Here is a 21,024-nt window from a genome sequence, read left to right as displayed (position 1 = left end):
ACACCGTCCCATCACACACTCCCGGGGTCAGACACAGTGTGAAACTCCCTCCACACCGTCCCATCACACACTCCCGGGGTCAGACACAGAGTGAATCTCCCTCCACACCGTCCCATCACACACTCCCGGGGTCAGACACAGAGTGAATCTCCCTCCACACCGTCCCATCACACACTCCCGGGGTCAGACACAGAGTGAAGCTCCCTCCACACCGTCCCATCACACACTCCCGGGGTCAGACACAGTGTGAAACTCCCTCCACACCGTCCCATCACACACTCCCAGGGTCAGACACAGTGTGAAACTCCCTCCACACCGTCCCATCACACACTCCCGGGGTCAGACAGCGAGTGAAGATCCCTCCACACCGTCCCATCACACACTCCCGGGGTCAGACACAGAGTGAAGATCCCTCCACACCGTCCCATCACACACTCACGGGATCAGACACAGTGAAGATCCCTCCACACTGTCCCATCACACACTCACGGGATCAGACAACGAGTGAAGCTTCCTCCACACCGTCCCATCACACACTCCCTGGGTCAGACAGCGAGTGAAGCTCCCTCCACACCGTCCCATCACACCTTCCCGGGGTCAGACACAGAGTGAAACTCCCTCCACACCGCCCCATCACACACTCCCGGGGTCAGACACAGAGTGAAGATCCCTCCACACCGTCCCATCATACACTCCTGGGATCAGACAGCGAGTGAAGCTCCCTCCACACTGTCCCATCACATACTCCCTGGGTTAAGGAGGTAGAGAGGGTGTTTTTTATAAACTGGAGAGCTGCCACCACATGGTGTGACATCACCTGTCAGCCCTACCCTCCCATGACTGGTCTTTTGTGTCTGCGCAGGTGGGCGCCGGCGCCATAGGCTGCGAGCTGCTAAAGAACTTTGCCATGATAGGCCTGGCCTGCGGTGAAGGGGGTGAACTCACCGTCACCGACATGGACACCATCGAGAAGTCTAACCTCAACCGCCAGTTCCTCTTCAGATCCTGGGATGTGACGGTAAGAAGGTGGTAGGGGAGAAGTGTGAGGGATGGTGCAAGGAAGCATCGTCCTCAGGTTGGAAGGGGGGAATGAGACTTCCCTTGTGATGGAGACAACATTCAAATCTTCATGGGGGGTGTTAAGGTGCCCTTTTCCCCACTTTGATTGTGACCCAGGGCTGCAGTGAGCAGTAAGAGTTCTTGTCAGTTCATGGCAGGATTCTTTTCATACCTCAGATGGTATGCAGAATTTTTGTCTGGCACAGGTGCCTACAGCCTTGTAACAGCCGGCAAATCGCTCCCACTGTTATCCCAAACACTCATCTGTGTGTACGGACTGAACAGTCGGGCATTTGTAATCCGGTGTGGATCTGTGAGGGTGGGCTAGCCAATTGGCAACAGTTTCTAGTCAGAAGCTTCTCCCAAACCGGTTGACCTTCGGTTCTGCCGAGAGAGTCGAAGTGAATGGAGTGCAGATTGGGCTCGAAGGGTCACGGGAAGGTTCAGTGGATGGGGGAAGAGGAACGTGGCACTAATACAATCTTCTTCTTTTCACCTGTCCTAGAAAATGAAGTCTGAGACGGCAGCTGCTGCAGTGAAGCAGATGAATCCGAACATTCGAGTCACAGCACACCAGAACCGCGTTGGACCTGACACTGAGAGGATCTATGACGATGACTTTTTCGAAGCTCTGGACGGTGTGGCCAATGCACTAGACAATGTCGATGCCCGTGAGTACCTCCTGTCTCTCTTGGCCGTATTCCTGGTGCCCTTGCTTGTGAAGTCAACTTTAGAGCTAAGGGGAAGAGAAGTCATTCCCTTTTCAAGAATATCTCCTGCACAAAACCATCCCCCTCCCACCCTAGACTGTTTAAACCCTATGTCTGCTTGCTGGCTCCTTGTGCAAGCTCAGCTCGTGCATTTTTCCCCCTGTAGACCATAGATAGCATCCAATTCAAATGCAGCTCTTTCCTTTGTGCAGACTGTCATGCCCTCTGCTGATGTGGGGGTGGAGTGGGGGATACAACCAGCATAATCATGGACCCCACCCACCCTACATTCCTGTTAGGCAAAAAACACGGAAGTCAGAAAGCAGGTGCCACCAAGCTGAAGGGCAGCAGATTGGCCCATTTGTTAGACTCTTGATCCTATGTTCCTACTCTAAAGGTCTCTCAATCTATCTACCTCAATGTGACCAATGAGATATATTCGTTTAATCAGCACTGCACTCTCTCTATAACCTTGTTAATGCCAATATCTAATCAGGAACTCAGTGCATAAAAATATGTAGGCAGGGTCAAGAAGTGGGAAGAAACGTGAGCCAAGTGAGTTTGACTGTGGAATGATTGTTGGTGCCAGTCGGGTGGTTTGAGTATCTCACGGACTGCTGCTGATCTGGGATTATCACACACAAGTCTCTAAACTCTAGAGCAGGGATTCCCAACCTGGTGGGCCAATGGCATACAAAAGGATTCGGAGTCTCTGCTCTGGAGTCTGGAGTTTACAGAGACTGGCGTGGAAAAACAAAAAAAATCCAGTGAGCTGCAGTTCTGTGGGTGAAAGCGCCTTGTTAATGAGAGAGGTCAGAGGAGAATGACCAGACTGGTTCAAGCCGGCAGAAACGTGACCGTAACTCAAATAACCATGTGTTACAACAGTGGTGTGCAGGAAACCGTCTCTGAATGCACAACACATCAGGCCTTGGGCTACAGCAGCAGAAGACCACAATGGTTCCACTCCTGTCCCTAATAAAGTGGCCACTGTATGTATATCCTTTTTCCTTTGTACTCCAGTCTACCAGTGTAGGGAGCAACCTGTCTGCAACACACTTACACTGTACCTTAGTATATACATCAATAATAAACCACATCAGGCAAACTTCCCTTCGTCAAGGGGCCTCTTGAATCTCCTACTGCTCTGTTTGGGCAGCTTGGAGATGAGGTTCCATGGTGGTCTGTTAGTCCAAGTGAACTTTAAGCTGTGTGATGTTCAACTAAAGCAGGGTTTCCAATCTTTTATATACTATGGACCCCTACATTTACCAAGGGGTCCATGGACTGCAGGTTGGCAACCCTGCACTAAGGGTCACTGCAACATCAGAAACTCCGGGCTTATAGGTTACTCAGCTGCTGTAACTTGCCCTGGTACGTACTGTAGGTGGCAAAGCCTGAGGGTTGTTGATGGGGAGGGGGGGCTTTCTTCTTAAGCCCTCACAGCTGTTGGGGTGTAGGCCACCAGCAGCAGCTTGCCAGATTCCTCTGTCTTGCGTCAGTCTTTCAGGTGACAATCTTTCCTCTCTCAAGGATGAGGTCTCCAGAGCCTCTGGTGCCCTGTAGCACTGGGTTGTTACGGAATGGGTAGCTAGTCCCATGCCCAACCTTCTCTTTTGCAACCATGTTTCGGACCGTCCATTGTGGAGTTTGAGGGGGTGCGGAATAAAATTCACTTTATGTGAATATATGCTTGATGGGCTGAGAGGCCTTGTTCTGTGCTGTATCAGTCTACAAAGTCATTAGGAGTTAAATCTAAAGGATATGTTCCCAACCTTTTTGATGCTATGGATACTTACCATTAACCAAGGAATCCCTGGTTTAGGGTGTAATCTCCCCACTCTTAAACTGACCTCCCACATTAGAATATAATGGGGCAGTGCAGAGGGAGCTTCACCTGGTATCTGGTCCTGGGAGTTTATGATGAGATGGTGCAGTACAAGGATTCCCAAGCTTTTTTTAAGCCATAGACTAATACCATTAAGCAAGGTTTCTGTGGACCCCAGGTTGGGATTCCCTGGTGCAGAAGGGGCTTCATTCAATTTCTGACCCTGGGAGTGTGTGATGGGATTATGTAGAGGGAACTTCACTCAGTGTCTGACCCTGGTAGTGTGTGATGGGATTATGTAGAGGGAACTTCACTCAGTGTCTGACCCTGGTAGTGTGTGATGGGATTATGTAGAGGGAACTTCTGACCCTGGTAGTGTGTGATGGGATTATGTAGAGAGAACTTCACTCAGTGTCTGACCCTGGGATTGTGTAATGGGATTATGTAGAGGGAACTTCACTCAGTGTCTGACCCTGGTAGTGTGTGATGGGATTATGTAGAGGGTACTTCACTCAGTGTCTGACCCTGGGAGTGTGTAATGGGATTATGTAGAGGGTACTTCACTCAGTGTCTGACCCTGGGAGTGTGTGATGGGATTATGTAGAGGGAACTTCACTCTGTGTCTGACCCTGGTAGTGTGTGATGGGATGGAGCAGAAGGAGTTTCACTCTGCATTTCCCTGGGAATGTGTGATAGAATGGTTCAGAGGGAGCTGCAGTCTGCCTGGCCTCAGGAGTGTGTGATGGGATGGTGTACATGTCTCACCCATTCTGTGCTCCTTTCCCCCACACAGGAATGTACATGGACAGGAGATGTGTGTATTACCGCAAGCCCCTGTTGGAGTCGGGGACTCTAGGCACCAAGGGCAACGTCCAAGTGGTCATCCCTTTCCTCACCGAGTCTTACAGCTCCAGCCAAGACCCTCCAGAGAAATCCATCCCCATCTGCACCCTCAAGAACTTCCCCAACGCAATAGAGCACACCTTGCAGGTCAGTCCTGGCTGGCACTCGGGTAAACTGGTGCCCACTGCCCTCCGGGTGTCTGGGTTGTCCGTCCTGGGATGTGACAGGTTATCTTGCAGTGTCGCAATACATGGATGCGTTGCCTCTCAGCACCAGAGTTTTTAAATACTTAAGGGGAGCCTGAGTGGGAACTTCTTCACTCATGGGATGGTGCGAATGTAGAATGAGGTGCTAGCAAAACTATTGCACCATTTAAAAGAAATTTGGGTAGGTACGTGGAGGTGAGGGTTTTGGAGAGGTATAATTTCTTGTAATTGGATGGATGTAGGCAGAAGGTCAGACTGGCACGGGCTAGATGGGCTGGAGTGCTCTATGTCCATTAGGTCTCCCCTCGTTTTCTGGCGCTTCAGAGAAGGTCAGGCTTGTAAGTTCTCTTCAAAGCCTCCACATCCTTGTAAAAGGATGACCACAACTGCACAGTTCTACAGGACAGATATCAATAAGATTCAAAGAAGACAGAGAGTACTTAAAAGATTGTTGCTGGGATTTAATTACCTCAGTTAAAGGGAAAAGTTGAATAGGTTAGGGCTTTATTCTCTGGAATGTAGTAGAATGAGGGGTGATTTCATTGAGGTATACAAAGTAATGAGGGATAGGTAGGGTAAACGCAAGCAGGCTTTTCCCACTGAGGTTGCGTTGAGGTCATGTGTTAAAGGAGAAAGATATGTTTGTGGGAGAGCTGGGTCGCTCGGGGCAGTCAGTGTGTACACGAGCTGCCAGCGGGCATAGTAGATGTGGGTTCACTTGGAACATTTAGGAGAAATTTGGATAGGTGTGGTCTCTGAAACTAGACAGAATAGTCGTTCAGCATGGTCTGTGGGTCGGACAGCTTGTTTCTGTGCTGTTGTGTTCTACGACTGACTGATTGTACCCACTACCAAGTGGGGCATAACAAAAGTTTTATTCAGCTACAACCTGTAATCAAAGTCGACTGAAGACAAGTATGCCGTAAATGTCAAAAGTAAATTAATTATCACAATACCAGAACCCTAACGTTACCATATTCTACTCTGAGGTTAATTTTCTTGTGAGGGTCTACAGGGGGAGAAAGAAACAATAGAATTTTATGAAAAACTGTATACAAAGACTAACAAACAACCAATGTGCAAAAGACAAGCTGCAAATCAAAGAAATAATACTAAGATTGTGAGTTGTGTAAGTGAGTCTATAGATTGTAGAATTGGTTTAGGGTAGCAGTTGCATGTAGTTGTCCATGCAGGTTCACTGTGGTGGTGCTAGAGGAACATCTCCTGAACTCTTTGGAGTCGGACCTAAGGCTAAGGACCTGAGCCAAAGGTGGGACCTAACATTTAAGAGGATTTTGGATAGGTATGTGGATAAGAGAGGAGGGTCTGGATGCAGGTCGGTGGCACTGATGCTCTGTGACAATGACATTATGATCCTTTGTCCTGCCTCTGTCTGTGTGGAGTTTTCACTCTCTCCCTGTGACTGGTGGGTTTTCCCCCTAGGCATTCCCACATTGCAACAAGGTGGAATCAGTGGGTTCATCAACTGCTGTAATTGGCCACAGGCTGGAGGTATGGTTTAGCGGGTAGCATCTTTTGATTTAGAAATAATGGGCCCCTCTGGTCCAATGATCCTGCTTTCCTCGATTACACCCATGTGACCAATTAACCTACTAACCTATACATCTTTGGAAATGTGGAAGGAAACCAGAGCACCCGGAGAAAACCCACGTGGTCACGGGAGGGTGTTATAAACTCCTTACATTGTGAGAATTGAACCCAGGTCACTAGCAATGTAATAACATAATGCTACCATGGGGGAGGAGGCTGGAGGTTAGGAACTGACAGATATGACTGGCTTAATGGTCACTATGAACTCCCGTGGGCTGTAGGACCTATTTCCATGTTGAATCTTATAGTCACACAGTATTGAACTAGGCCTTTCAGCCCACTGAGTTATGCTAACCACTTACACTGATCCCATTAATTCTTCCTCACATTCCTGTCAGATCCCTGCAGATCATTCCCCCTCATCTATATACTGATTAACCTTCCGACCCTACATGTTGCTGGGTTGTGACTGGAAACTTGTTGGGGGGGGTGGAACGGGGGTGTGATAAAGGGGTTGGTTGCAGGGAGAATTTGCAAACTCCACACAATTGACAAGACTTGTCCCAATCAGATCAGTGACGGTCAAACAAGAAGTAATGAGATCAGACTCGAAGATTGGAACACTAAAGTTGTGAGGTAACACTTTTGCTTGCCTGACCTCTTCTCCACTCAGGATGGGGTTTCTTGGCTGCTCCTTGGCTTATAGACAGGTGAGCACAAGGGCAAGTGTTTCCTCTGCTGGATAGGTGGTGTCATTGGGGCTAAGATGGAGCCAAGTGCATTTGCTGGCGATTAGATGCAGATTTTTAAAATCTGGGTTGGCATATGTTGGCTGGGGCGTCAGAGAAGAGGCACAGCCTTCTTGTCTATATCTTCTGCGCATGAAGGGGGGTGGGGACGCCTCCCACACTGCAATCTTCCCTGTTGCCGTGACGGTTTGTGGAGAGGTCGGGTATCAATACCAGCTGAGCAGCACACTCTCTAACCCACGCCTCTCCTTGTTCCACAGTGGGCTCGTGACGAATTCGAAGGGCTCTTCAAGCAGCCTGCGGAGAACGTCAATCAGTACATCCAGTAAGTTGATCTCTGCTCTCTTGAGGCGCGGGGAGAGTGGTTGGTGTGGGACGTTTACATCTGCAGTTGTACTGAAACGGTCGTCCTGAAACCAAATGAATGGAGATCAGAGCTAGGCAGCAGCCCCAGTGCCACAGCTTCACTTTAATACAATACTGGAATATGTGTGCCTTCTCTATCAATTTGCCCAACCATCTAATTGCCTGCTTGAGAAGGTGGTAGAGTGAGGCACCCCAAACTTATGCAAGTCTGTGTGGGGAAGGATCTCCCCCTCAGGAGATCAAGGTTTGACGGGGGGGGAGACCTGCAGGCGGTGACAATTTTGGGCAATGCCGCTGGAGTAGATCTGGTGGATAATTGTATAATTGTAGACGGTGCGTGCTGTACGCTGGTGATGAAGGGAGTGAATGGGATAGGGAAAACTAGCAGATCACAGTACAGACCTGGGCTGAAGTTCCTGATTCTCTGTGACTCAAGAATTGGTGTTTCTCTTTGCTCCACTGCATATGACTAATTTTCTCTCTCTTTTCACCCCCCCTCCCCCCGCAGGGATTCCAAATTCATGGAACGCACATTGAAGCTTCCGGGAGCTCAGCCCCTGGAGGTATTGGAAGCTGCTTTCAAGAGCCTAGTGACGGAACGTCCCAAGTCCTGGGAGGACTGTGTGACCTGGGCCCGAAACCACTGGCAGATCCAGTACAACAATAACATCCGTCAGCTGCTACACAACTTTCCGCCTGACCAGGTGTGCTCCCCTCCCAACATACCATCGTCCTGGATCTCCACTCCGAGGGGACAGAATCAGACAATTTAGTCCCACTTTTTTTCCCAATTCCATTTTCTCACCTTCTCCCCGAAACCCCCTTACCAATCCACCGCTGCCTCGGATGCACCCAATAACCATCTGTGTCAATGAATTCCACAGACTCAGTAAACTGTAAGCTGAAGAAATTCTTCATCTGTTCTAAATGGACTTCACTTAATTTTTAGGACCCTCCAGTGATGGAAACATCCTCTCCATGTGCTCTGTCCTTGCCTTTCAGTATCCGGGAGGTTTCGAAGAGATTCCATCCATGTTTCTGCACTCTACTGAATCCAGGCCCAGGGATAGCAAATACACCCCATACATTCCTAAGATAGCTCTTGTGAACCCACTGTGGACGGCACATCCTTGGACAGGCGGCCAAAGTTGCTCTTAGTATTCCAAATGAGGTCTGACATCACCTTATAAACCCTCAACAGTACATTCTTTCATATTCTAGATCTGAAATGAATGCTAATTTGCCTTGCTCCTGACTCAATCTGTGAGTTCAGGTTAATCTTGATCGAGGATTCGCAAGTTCCTTTTCACCACCTCTTTCTAGCTTCCCATTCTTATTCTGACATGTTAGTTCCCAACATTCTCTACTGCCACAATGAGGCTAAACTCGGAAGGGGCAACACCTCATTTTCTTTCTGCATAACCTCCAGTCAGATGGCATGAACATTGATATCTCTTAACTTCCAATAATCACTTTCCTCTTGTCTTTCCACTCCCCATTCTGACTCCCCTCTTCCCCTTCTCACCTGCACAGCAGCTTCCTCTGGTGTCCCTTCTCTTTCTCCTGTAAGATTCCTCTTTCACCTATCATCTCCCAGCTTCTTTCTTCATTAACCCTTCCCCTTCACCTGGTCTCACCTATCACCTGATAACTTGTGCTCCTCATTTCTCCAGTATCTGCATCTCCCCCTTCTGTCCAGTCCGGATGAAGGGTCTCAGCTTGAAATGTCGACTGCTTATTATAGATGCTGCCTGGCCTGCTGTGTTGTATAGTGATAGAAAAGTACAAATTTGGCCCATCTAGTCTGTGCCAAAGCATTTACAATGCCTTTTTCCATCGACCTGTACTGGGACCATATCCCTCCATACCCCTCCTATCCATGTACCTGTCCAGGCTTCTCTTAAGCAGTGAAATCAAGCTCGTTCCACACACTCTCAACCCTCTGAGTGAAGTTGCCCATAAACGTTTTGCCTTTCACCCTTAATCCATGACCTCTAGTTGTAGTCCCATCCATCTTCAGTGCACAAAGCCTGCTTGCATTTACCTTATCTATATCCTTCAATTCTGTATCAAATCTCCTCTCAATTTCTCCATTCTAAGAAATAAAGTCCTAAAGCTCCTCCAGTATTTTATGTTGTCCCCTGGATTTTCAGCATCTTCGGAATCTCTTGTTACTGAATTCTCTCCCCATTTAGAAAATACTCTCCACCTTTCATTCTCTATACCAGAGTACATAACCCCATTGCGAACAAATTGATTCTGATGTCATTACGTGAATTGTGCCTAACTCTTGTCTTTTGTCCCACTCTCCCCAGGTCACGACTTCTGGCACTCCCTTCTGGTCCGGTCCTAAGAGGTGTCCTCACCCACTGGAGTTCGACGTGCACAACGTAAGTGTTGGGGAGGGGGCACTGTTTAAAGCCGGCATCCACATTCCCACCTCTCAAAGGGCAGTGCTGTCCTGTACACCTTGTCTGATGTCTCCCAGCACTGAGAGTCACAGCTCATCTTTACCCTGAGTGCTGCTTTCTGAACACAACAACCTAGCAGCAGCTGTCAGGCCATTAAATCTCTGGAACATCAACCTATCCCAGGCTTTGCCTCCAATTGATAGATCACTGCAAATGATCTATCACTTTAACACTAACAATATCACCCCTGCAACTCTCTGGGGTAAGAGACTTCCGCAAGACAGAAGCAGAATCCAGCCCATCAAACTTGCTCCATCATTGTATCATAGCTGACTTATTACTCCTTTCAACTTCACTGTCCTGTCTTCTCCCTCTAATCGTTGACGGCATTACTAATCAAGAACCTATCAACCGCTGCTTTAAATTTACCCGGTGACAGTCTCTACAGCTGGTGAAGGAGTGAGATTTGAGTAAAAATTGAAGAGACAAAATTCTTTTTTTGTACAGATTGAAAAGTCTGGATTTGGACAAGCTCATCGTCACCCCCATCAGAGATTTCTCTAGCAAGGTGCACCTCTTGCATAAGGGGGGCATGGGGGGGTACAATCCTCTCTCCTCTAATCCTTAACCTTGATATTTAATCTCTGATGCTTCATTGTGTGTGAGAATGTGGCTCCCTCTTTGCACTCTCCTTTGCTGGTGGTTTCAGCCACTCAGTCTTCGCGTCTCCGGAAGAGGCACCCCATCCCGGTATCCCAGATATAGTCTGTTTATCTGGGTGAGCGATGCTTCCATTTCAGCGGTTGGGGGTGGGGGGGGGGGGGGTTGGTTACAGATTTGAGTGCGTGGCCCTGACGCAAACTCGCAGGACAGGCAGCTAGCACTTTCTAAAGTTTGCTTGTGTGTACACACACACATGTGGAACCAAAGAATTGATTGTGGACTTCAGAAAGAGTAAAATGAGGGAACACACACCAGTCCTCATAGAGAAATCAAGTGGAAAGGGTGAGCAATTTCAAGTTCCTGAGTGGCAACATCTTTGAGGATCTATCCTGGTCCCAATACACCAGTGCAGTTACAAAAAAGGCATGGCAGCGGCCATATTCTATTAGGAGTTGGCAGAGCTTTGCTGTGTCACCAAACCCTCTCGCAAATTTCTATAAATGTACTATGGAGAGCATTCTAACTGGTTGCATCACTGTCTGGATTGGAGGGGCCACTGCACAGCATTGAAATAAGCTACAGAAAGTTAGAAACTCAAGTCAGCTCTGTGATGAACGCTGGCCTCCCTCAACAGCCAGGATATTCTCAAGGAGCGATGCCTCAAAAAGTCGGCATTCATCATCACTCAGGACATGCTCTCTTCTCAATGCTACCATCAGGAAGGAGGTACAAAAGCCTGAAGGCACACACTCAACATTTCAGGAATAGCTTCTTCCCCTCTGCTTTCTGAATGGTTATTGAACCCATGAACACTACCTCACTACTTTTCATGCACTATTTATTTAAACACTGTATTCTGTAATTTAGTTTTACAAGTTTCACGATATGTGCCAATGATAATAAATCTAATTCTACTCTTTGCTGAACACAATGCCAAATTAAAGCAAATCCCTTTTGTCTGCACACGGTCCAAATCCCTCCATTCACTGCATCTGTCCTTAAATGTCACTGCATTTGTTTCCATGATTACCCATTGTAGATTCCAGGTGTCTCTCTGTATCTCTGTGTGGAAGCTTCCTCCTCTCAATTTAAATGCGTGTCCCCTGGTATTTGATATTTCACACACTGAGGAACTGACTGCATATCTCAAAAATTATAAACTTCAGTCAGATCCCCGAGCCACCACCACTGGGAGAGAAACAGCACAAGTTTACACAACCTCTCATGCCGATGAACCTCTTCTTCACCCTCTCCAAAGACCTCCACGTCTTTCTGGCTATGAAGCAGCCACATCTACATGCTTACCTCAAAATGCAGCCTGAAAGATTTGTACAGCTGCACGTGACTTCCTACCTCTCGTATTCCAGTGAAGGCAAGCTTGCCGTCTGCCTTTGTTACCACCCTGTCTAATCGTGCAGATCCAAGTACATCAGGGCTGATAAGGGCTCTGCCATTAACTCTACACATTCTCCCTGCATTTGATCTCCAAAGTGCAGCACTTCACACTTGTCCAGATTAAACTCCATCTGCTGTTTCTCTGCCCATATCCCTGCTGTAACCTTCTCAGTCCACAACTCCATTCTCATAACACACCCAGGTACGTTTATCACCCAAGCCTTCATTGGCAGGAGATGTATGGATCCAGTATTAACGCATACCACCCCTCCCCATCCTATTTGCAGGCCCTCCACATGGATTATGTAATGGCTGCAGCGAACCTCTTCGCCCAGACCTATGGCATCAAGGGCTCCCGTGATGTGAGCAACTTGGCTGAGATACTGAAGTGCGTCAAGGTGCCGACTTTCACCCCTAAGTCCGGTGTCAAGATCCATGTCTCCGACCAGGACCTCCAGAACTCCAACGCTTCGGTTGGTGAGTGTTTATTCTTTACTTTTAGAGATACAGCGCAGACGCCACCCAGCACCCCGAATTTAACCCTAGCCTAATCACGGGACCATTTACAATGGCCAGTTAACCTACCGACTGGTAGGTATGCCTTTGGACTGTGGCAGGACACTGAAGCACCCTGGAGTAACTTGTGATTACAGGATAACATAAAGGCAGCAGGAGGAATTGATTCAGTAGGTTTCAGCAAGATTCCTCTTACCCCCCCCCTCCCCCCAATTCCGAGGCTCCCGAGTGTGGTGAGGGGCCACTTCTTTCTGATTGGGTGGCAAGACCCCAAGTTTAGAGGGGGTGAAAAACTTTGGCGGTGTGAGAAAAACACAAGTGTGGTCAATGGGAGGTTATGTCTCTGTACCACTAGACCATCTTGTTCTTTGTTGAGTTCTCCCTCTGACCTCTCGCTCCTGAGCAAAATCCTTGGTAATCTTCCTGTATCCATTGCCTTCCTGGACAGTATTCCTCCGAGTATCAGAGTTCAAAATAAATTTATGATTAAATTACTTGCATGTCATTATGATTGGCAAAGGAGATAAGACTCTTCTCCCCTCCGCTAGCCTGCGGGTCACCCTTGGACAAGGTGTAGCACCTGCTTAGTCCCTGATCAGAGTTACATAAACCCATGGGAGCAGGTGGTGGATGGTCGTATGAGCAGCCGGTGCAGATCACAAGTCCTTACGCCAGGCAGACAATCTCTGAGGAGTGTTGATAATGGCTGGGGTCACCTGTCTCATAAAGACACTGCCCAGAAGGCAATGGCAAACCACTTCTGTAGAAAAATTTGCCAAGAACAATCACGGTCATGGAAAGACCATGATCACCCACGTCATATGACACGGCACATAATGTCATATACAAGATTTTTTCCTTGTGGACATTCACATAACTACATTGACTGGCTCCCCTGAACAAGCCTGCTGTAGTTGTAAGTGATCTGGTGTAATTTCCTGCGCGATAGAAGCCGGATGATGGGTCTGTATTTTACTACTCGTGTCTCAGGAGCAGAGCAGGAGAACTGGGTTCAGTCCCAACATCCGGTATTGGGACCCGAAGTGCATAGGGGGAGGAGGGGTGATGGATGCAGAGACTCTTACAAGATTGAAGCATCCAGATGAGCTTGTGGCTGGACAAGGCAGAGAAGGGTGGGCCCTGGGCTGGAAAATGGAATGGGTGTACGTTCACATTTAGCATGGGCCGAATGGCCTGTTTCTGGCTGTGGGGCGCTGTAACTGTATGTAGAGGGGTTGATTTCTAGGTCCAGTGGGTATACCGAGAGCGAGGGGACATGTTGACGAGATGGGTGATCGGTGTACGTTGCTACTGTATTGGCAGGGTCCTTGCTCCCGTTACCGGTTCTGAGGAAGATCCTCTGATCCTCTTACTAGCTTGGTGTTTTATTGCAGATGACTCCCGTCTTGAGGAGCTGAAGACCACCCTGCCTTCCCTAGAGGCCCTGTCCACCTTCCGGATGTTTCCCATCGAGTTTGAAAAGGTACCGAACTGCACCTTCCCCAGCGCTTGCCGCACTTGCTCGTGGTTTGGCTGAAAGTACAGGCGCGTGCAGTGCCTCACAACTCCAATGACTAGGCTTCAATTCCGCCCTCCACCAATCTGTGTGGAGTTTTCAAGTTTTCCGTAAGACGTGGGAGCAGACTAGGGCCATTCGGCCCTTCGAGTCCCTGCCATTCCATCGTGGCTGATTTATTATCTCTCTCAACCTCATTCCCTTTTCTCCCCCATAACTGATACTTTTACTAATCAAGAACCTATTAAACTCTGCTTTAAATATACCCAATGACATGACGTCTACAGCTGTCTGTGACAATGAATTTCACAGATTCACCACTCTCTGGTTAAAGAAATTCGCCCTCATCTCTGTTCTAAAGGGACGCCCTTCTACTCTGGGAGGGTTCCCTCTGGTTTGCAGCACTCCCTCTATAGGAAACATCCTCTCCATGTCCACTCTGTCTAGGCCTTTCAATATTCCATATGCTTCAATGAGATTCTTCCTCTTCCCCACCCCACCCCTCCACCCCCACGTTCTTAACTCCGGCGAGTACAAGCCCAGGACATCAAACACTCCTCATGCATTAACCCTTTCATCCCTAGGATCATTCTTGTGAGCCACATCTGGACCTTCTACCCTCTACCACTCTCCCACTGCTCACAAATGCGATCTGACCAACCCCTTATATAAAGCTGCAGCACGTCCATTTTGTGACCATGTGGGTGCCTCCCATGGTGCTCTGGTTTCCTCCCACTTCCCAAATACAGTGCCTGCCTATGAAAACTATACCCCCCCCTCCCCCAGAAGTTCTCATGTTTTATTGTTTTACGACATTGAATCACAGTGAATTTAATTTGGCTTTTTTGACTCTGATCGACAAAAAAAGACTTTTGTGTCAAAGTGAAAACAGATTTCTACAGAGTGATCTATATTAATTACAGATATAAAAATAAAACACAATATTTTTAAATATTCAGCCCCTTTAATATGACACACCAATTCATCACAGAGCAGCCAATTGGTTTTAGAAGTCACATAATTGGTTAAATGGAAATCACCGTGCAGTCAAGGAGTTTCAATTGCTGGTAGTAAAATACACCTGTATCTGGAAGGTCCGACTGCTAGTGAGTCAGTGTCCTGACAAAAACTACATCATGATCACAAAGGAACACTCCAAGCAACGCCACAAAAACGTTTATTGAAAATCACAAGTCCAAGGATGGATACAATAAAATCTCCAAGCCACTGAATATCCCTTGGAGTACAGTTAAGCCAGTCATCAAGAAATGGAGAGAATATGACACAGCTGTAAATCTGCCCAGAGCAGGGTCTAGTGTGGGAGGCCACCTCTGGAGGAGTTACAAGCTTCAGTGGTTGAGATGGGAGTGACTGTGCATACAAAAACTTTTGCCGGGGTGCTTCACCAGAGAAAGTCAGTGTTGGGGAAAAACTCACATGAAATCTCGGCTAGAGCTTGTCAGACTGTGAAGTCAGTTGGAAGAAGGTTCTATGGTATGGCGAAAACAAAGTTGGGCTGTTTGGCCATCAGACTAAACGCTATGTTTGGCATAAGCCAAACACCGCACGTCATCAAAATCACACCATCCCTGCCGTGAAGCATGGGTGGTGGCTGCATTATGCTGTGGGGATGCTTCACTGCAGCAGGTCCTGGAAGGCTTGTGAAGGTAGGGGGTAAAATGAATGCAGCAAAATACAGGGAAATCCTGGAGGAAAACCTGATGCAGTCTGCAAGAGAACTGCGACCTGGGAGGTTTGTTTTCCAGCAAGACAATGACTCTAAGCATAAAGCCAAACCTACACAGGAATGGCTTAAAGACAGCAAGGTTAATATCCTGGAGTGGCCACGTCAGAGTTCAGACCACAATCCAATTGAGAGCTGGACTTGAAAAGGGCTGTTCAGTCTCAATCCCCATGCAATCTGACAGAGCTTGAGCAGTTTTGTAAAGAAGAATGGGATGTAATTGCTGCCAAAGGTCCATCTACTAAACACTGATTGAAGGGTGTGAGTAATTATGCAATGAATTATTTTGTATTTAATAATTGCAATAAATTTAGATCAATTTCTAGAAATTTGCTTTCACTTTGACACGAAAGAGTCTTTTCTGTTGATCTGTGTCAAAAAAGCCAAATTAAATCCACTGTGATTCAATGCTGTGAAACAATAAAACACGAAAACTTACAAGGGAGTGAATACATTTTATAGGCATGCTACATGCAAGATTCAAGAACGTCTTCCTCACTGCTGTCCGAATGCTAAACCAGTTACCTTGTGGTGCAGCCACATTCTTGACTTTGAGCTCCCCTTCTCTGTTATCGACACTTCATTTATTTCACAACAATCTCTGCACCTCTCTTTTTTGCACTAGATGTTGTATTTGGAGCCAGCTTATTAGTACAGCGGAAAGACAACATTAATATGAATTCTGATCGTCTCCCCTCTGGCCCCTCTCTCCTGACAGGATGACGACACAAACTTCCACATGGATTTCATCGTGGCTGCTTCCAATCTCCGAGCTGAGAACTACGACATTCCACCGGCTGACAGGCACAAGGTGGGTGGGGTGGAACGGGGGAGTGAGCTGATGGTGATTGAGGGCAGGCTGATCCAGAAATTAGATCCACCGTGAATTAGAAGTTTGTCTTCCATTTCCTAAGCAAATTCTGAATCACTGTGGGTGGGGTGTTATTCTGGGATGACAGTCCATGTGTTGACCCATGGGCTGGATCGGTTCTGCTGTATATAAATGAATGAGAGCGTGGGTGAATGGGCACCATAGTGAGGTAAGGTTAGCGTAGTGTATTACACTCAGGGCTTCAGAGTTCAATCAGAATGGAACGGCACAAGTGACACACATGAGCTCAATTTCAGTGTCTGAGAGAAATTTGGATACGTACATGGTTGGTAGACGTATGGAGAGCTATGGGAACTGCACTAGGACCATAAACCCGGTTTAAGGGCTTGCTTCTATTGTTTACATGATTTGGAATTTTTTTCTGTCTGGGTGTTAGTCTCTTTTTAATTTGGTTCTTTTTGGTTTCTTGCTTTGCGGCTGCCTCTAAGCAGACAAGCCTTAATGTAGTATAATTTATACTGTGTACTTTAACTCCTTTGAGTAGGCAGTTTAAATGGCACGCACTAGATGGGCCAAAGGGCCTGTATCCATGTCTGTGCTGTACTTTTCTCTGACTCTTGTGAACGTCCAGGGAATGGAGGGTCATGGACTGTGTACAAGCCAGAGGGCATGTTCTCTGCTCTGTGAGGTGGGAAAGGGAGGACATCTGGTTGCAGCCCATCTCTGACCCTCTGCCCACTTTCTCTTCCCTCGCCCTGCCATAGAGCAAGCTCATCGCTGGCAAGATCATCCCAGCCATTGCCACCACCACGGCGGCCGTGGTGGGACTGGTTTGCCTGGAACTCTACAAGATCGTCCTGGGCAAGAAGAAGCTGGAGTCCTTCAAGAATGGTTTCCTCAACCTGGCCCTGCCTTTCTTCGGCTTCTCCGAGCCAATTGCCGCACCAAAGCACACGGTAAGGTTGGCGAAAGAGCATCCATCCCTGTGCAGGGAGGGTGATGAGGTCACTCAGGCTTGGTGTGAAGGCAACACCCCCCCCCCGAGGTGATGGTGGCTGAAGTCTCCCGAGGGAGGGAGTGGGTGGTCTCATTGGAAAGGGTGGGACAGTCCCTTGTCATAGAGTTAGGGAGTCTTGGACCAGACAGCACAGTTTCAGAATAAAAAGGCATCCCTTTTGAACAGAGATGAGGAGGGAATTCTTTGGCCGAAGGGTAGCGAAATCTGGAATTCATTGCCAGAGATACTGTGGAGGCTGATGGGTTCTTGATTAGTAAAAATGTTATAGGTAATGGGGGAGAAGGCAGGAGAATGGGGTTGAGAAGGAAAATCAATCAGCCATGATGAAATGGCGGAACAGACTTGATGCTCCAAATTGCCTGATTCGGCTACTGTGTCTGATGGTCATAGGATACCCATCGTTCTCCTTGAACAGATCAGGTCACAGCAAAGGGAGGCCGGGGTGACTTTTGTCCTCTGATCTCCTGGGCCAGTTTACAGGCAGAAGGTGTGTTGTGTTACGGGGCCCAGGATTGAGGAAGCTGTTGGGTCACAGAGTTTGGGGTGGTGTGGCGGGACCTCTACAGGCATCCTTGTTGCAAAGTATCTGTCACAGATACACCGTGTATCTGTCCAGGGAATACCCAGAGCTCACTGGTTATTCTTTCTTGCCCCCCACCCTTCCCTACAGTACCTACGAAAAAGAGTGGACGCTGTGGGACCGTTTTGAAGTGACAGGCGTCAAGGGAAATGGAGAGGAAATGACCCTCAAGCAGTTCCCTGGATTACTTCAGGTAAGCACTGCTCTGTGTGTATTGGAGGGCTGGGATAGTTCTGGAGAAGCTCCCCAGCCCACCCTTTCCCTCCCCAGTAACTCAACTCCAGTCAGGCTGATCACAGCCTCTTGCTACTTGAGTGGAGTTTGCATGTTCTCCCTGTGATTTGTGAATTTCTTCCTGGTCCCAACGTCCAAATGATGTGCTAATTTGTTTTAATCAGAGGCTGTAAATCTACCCCCATTTTTTAAACCCCCCCCCCCCCCCCCAATTTGGATTACCAGAACCCGAGGAAATGCCACGTGATTCCACAGGGAGGAATTACACTGACGTCCGGCGCCCCAAGCTGTGATAGCATCATGCTAACTCTACGCTACCTGGTGCCCAATGTACGTAACGACATGAAAACACAGTGTTACAGCACAGAGAAAGTGTGTTGCAGGAGCCACGACGAGATTGATTGTGAGGTCACGAGTCATGGTGAGGCAGTGCTGAGGAAGGCAGATGCAAAGTTTGCATTCATTTTGAGAATATAAAATCAAGGGTGTAAGGCATTGGCCCAGTGTTCCCTCTTATTTGTAATGACCAGTGTGTGCAAAAATCTTGTGCTGTGCAATTTCTGCCCAGTGACAACAACCTGTGCGCAACTGAATAATTTGAATGAAAACAACATAAACAAGCCAATTCTAAAACCTACAGACAATCAACACAAACTGCCCATCATCAACACCATCCACATCAGAAACCGGAAAAGGAAATGTGTACAGTTGTGAAATACACTCAACCAGTAGCAAAAGACGTGCGCACGTGCACACCTTAGAAGGAACACTGCATTGATCAGACTGCAGTTGGAATATTGAGAAGTTTTGGGCTCTTATCTAAGCTGCTGAGTTCCAGGTCCCACCATCTGCAACCCCTCGTGTCTCTGCCTGGCCTGTTTTGTTAAAGCTGGCAGTAATGGATGAGCTGGCGTTTGAGACAGTTGAGAAGGGGTCACAGAATTCCATAATCTGAAGTAATTGACACTGAACGCACCATCCTCTTCTCTGAACTAGAGATCCCAAGTTACAGGTGGGGATTACTTACAGCATGGGGTTTGTGGGCTGGGAGAGGGAGAAGGTCTCATTCTCTTTCCGTCTCTCTCACTCAACAGAATGAGCACAAGCTGGAGATCACAATGCTGTCGCAGGGAGTCTCAATGCTCTATTCCTTCTTCATGCCTGCTGCCAAGCTCAAGGAGAGGATTGAGCAACCGTAAGTATGGGCGTGCCAGCCAAGACTGTCCCTCCCCCTCCACCCCTTCTCCCTGACTCTCTGGATTTAGCTACCACTGTCATTCAGAAGGATTCCAGTGCTCTCATCCCAGCTTTCCAGTGGGACAATTACAGCACACTCCCCTTCCTTACGGGACAGTCCTGTGAGCCCCTACCTCCCTTACAGCCTTCTACCCTCAATAACCCCCTCTCTCCCCCCCCATTTCTGTCGCAGCGTTTCTGCCGTCTAAGCTCCAGCTATTCTGTGTCTTGGACGCCATCCTATTCCAATGCCTCAGTGTCTGCTCTGACTTGCCTCTTCTCTTCCCAAACCCCAGGATGACTGAGATCGTCACCAAAGTCTCCAAGAAGAAGATCGGCAAAGCACGTGAAGGCGCTGGTCTTCGAGCTGTGCTGTAACGATGAGAACGACGAGGACGTGGAGGTCCCCTATGTGCGATACACCATGCGCTGATTGGGCTCCAGGGCAGGGATGGTCAGGGAGGTTTGCCGGGGCAAGGGTGGTGGGCTGAATCCTGAGCATGAACCCTTCACACAGCTCCTGAGGTTGGTGGGTGTCCCTCTCCTCCCTTTTACTTCCCCGAAAGCCCTGTTCTAATAGGGTTTAGCAACCTCTAGCTGTAAGCATGCCATACACTGTAGCTAAGACCATTCCACACCATCCCCTCCTCCCTCCCCCAACAACAACAACTGAATGCAGGACTTCATCTCCTTGTCCAGCAGTCAACACTCCCTCCCCACGGCTCTGAGTTCACTCCCCTTTTAATTTAACTGTTACAGGCACCGTCGAGTGCTGGGATGTGAGCCCTGTGGGAGAGAGAGACACTGTGCACCATCCCCGCCCTATTTTCTTCAACCCCACGCCAGGAAACTTTTGCCTCTCCCCTCTCCCTGCCTTCCTCCCCCCTCCCCCCTTCTGTGTTTGTCAGGTTAGTGATGTCTGTAGTAAATTGGCCGTAGTTCTACCCACGTGATCTTGATGGGGAGAGAGCGAGCGTGGGGGTGGGGGGAGGGAGAGTGTGGCAGGGGTGACCACATAATTGTGTGCATAGTTTGTGTGTGCGTGCGTGTGTGTGTAAATGCGTGCGTGAGAGAGCGAAACCTGTATTGGCTTTCCCGCTTACAACCCCATTGCCCCTGTATTTGTTCTGACAATGGGTATGGGGGGAATTAGTGTCACAGATTTCGGGACGTCGGCCAAGGGAAGGTCTTTACGTTATCCAAGGTTGGTTTAAAATATTACCATGGAAACCATACACAGATTTTGAGATTGCACTTAGTCTGTGGCTGAAATGAAATAAAATGGAGTTTAGTGAGTTTTTCTTTTTTTTAACAAAACCAGCAAAATTTATTCACACAAAATACAAACATCAAATGAACAAATTCATATTAAAATGATTATTGCTGTCTATAAAATAGTGAATTCCCTGGGATCCTGCCATTCCTGGAAATCCCTCATGTTCCCTCCCCAGGGGCACAGGGCATGAATGTATCCCCAGAAGAGGGGCGGGCAGAGCCCTCGACTGCCCGCTACCTGTCTCTGAATGGCGTCTTGGCTGGGCCCAGGAGCAAACCCACCAGCCCACAT

The 21,024-nt window shown here is 48.2% G+C and overlaps 1 protein-coding gene across 1 annotated transcript in view; it reads left to right on the top strand.

The window, feature by feature from the left end:
* Positions 1 to 20,752, top strand: part of LOC140716062 (ubiquitin-like modifier-activating enzyme 1) — a 60,624-nt gene extending 39,872 nt beyond the window's left edge. Inside the window, 14 exon segments of the mRNA XM_073028748.1 lie at positions 863 to 1,018; positions 1,565 to 1,730; positions 4,391 to 4,587; positions 7,207 to 7,271; positions 7,821 to 8,016; positions 9,628 to 9,702; positions 12,069 to 12,258; positions 13,692 to 13,780; positions 16,276 to 16,368; positions 17,154 to 17,350; positions 18,078 to 18,180; positions 19,316 to 19,416; positions 19,754 to 19,796; positions 19,798 to 20,752. Of these exon segments, the coding sequence (XP_072884849.1) occupies positions 863 to 1,018; positions 1,565 to 1,730; positions 4,391 to 4,587; positions 7,207 to 7,271; positions 7,821 to 8,016; positions 9,628 to 9,702; positions 12,069 to 12,258; positions 13,692 to 13,780; positions 16,276 to 16,368; positions 17,154 to 17,350; positions 18,078 to 18,180; positions 19,316 to 19,416; positions 19,754 to 19,796; positions 19,798 to 19,890 (1,764 nt within the window). The 3' untranslated portion in view covers positions 19,891 to 20,752.
* Positions 20,753 to 21,024: the final 272 nt, after the last annotated feature.

Source organism: Hemitrygon akajei, chromosome 24 (genome assembly GCF_048418815.1).
Source record: "Hemitrygon akajei chromosome 24, sHemAka1.3, whole genome shotgun sequence".
Lineage (NCBI taxonomy): Eukaryota > Metazoa > Chordata > Chondrichthyes > Myliobatiformes > Dasyatidae > Hemitrygon > Hemitrygon akajei.
The sequence above is the reverse complement of the archived record's forward strand: the minus strand, read 5'-3'. Positions and strand labels throughout refer to the sequence as shown.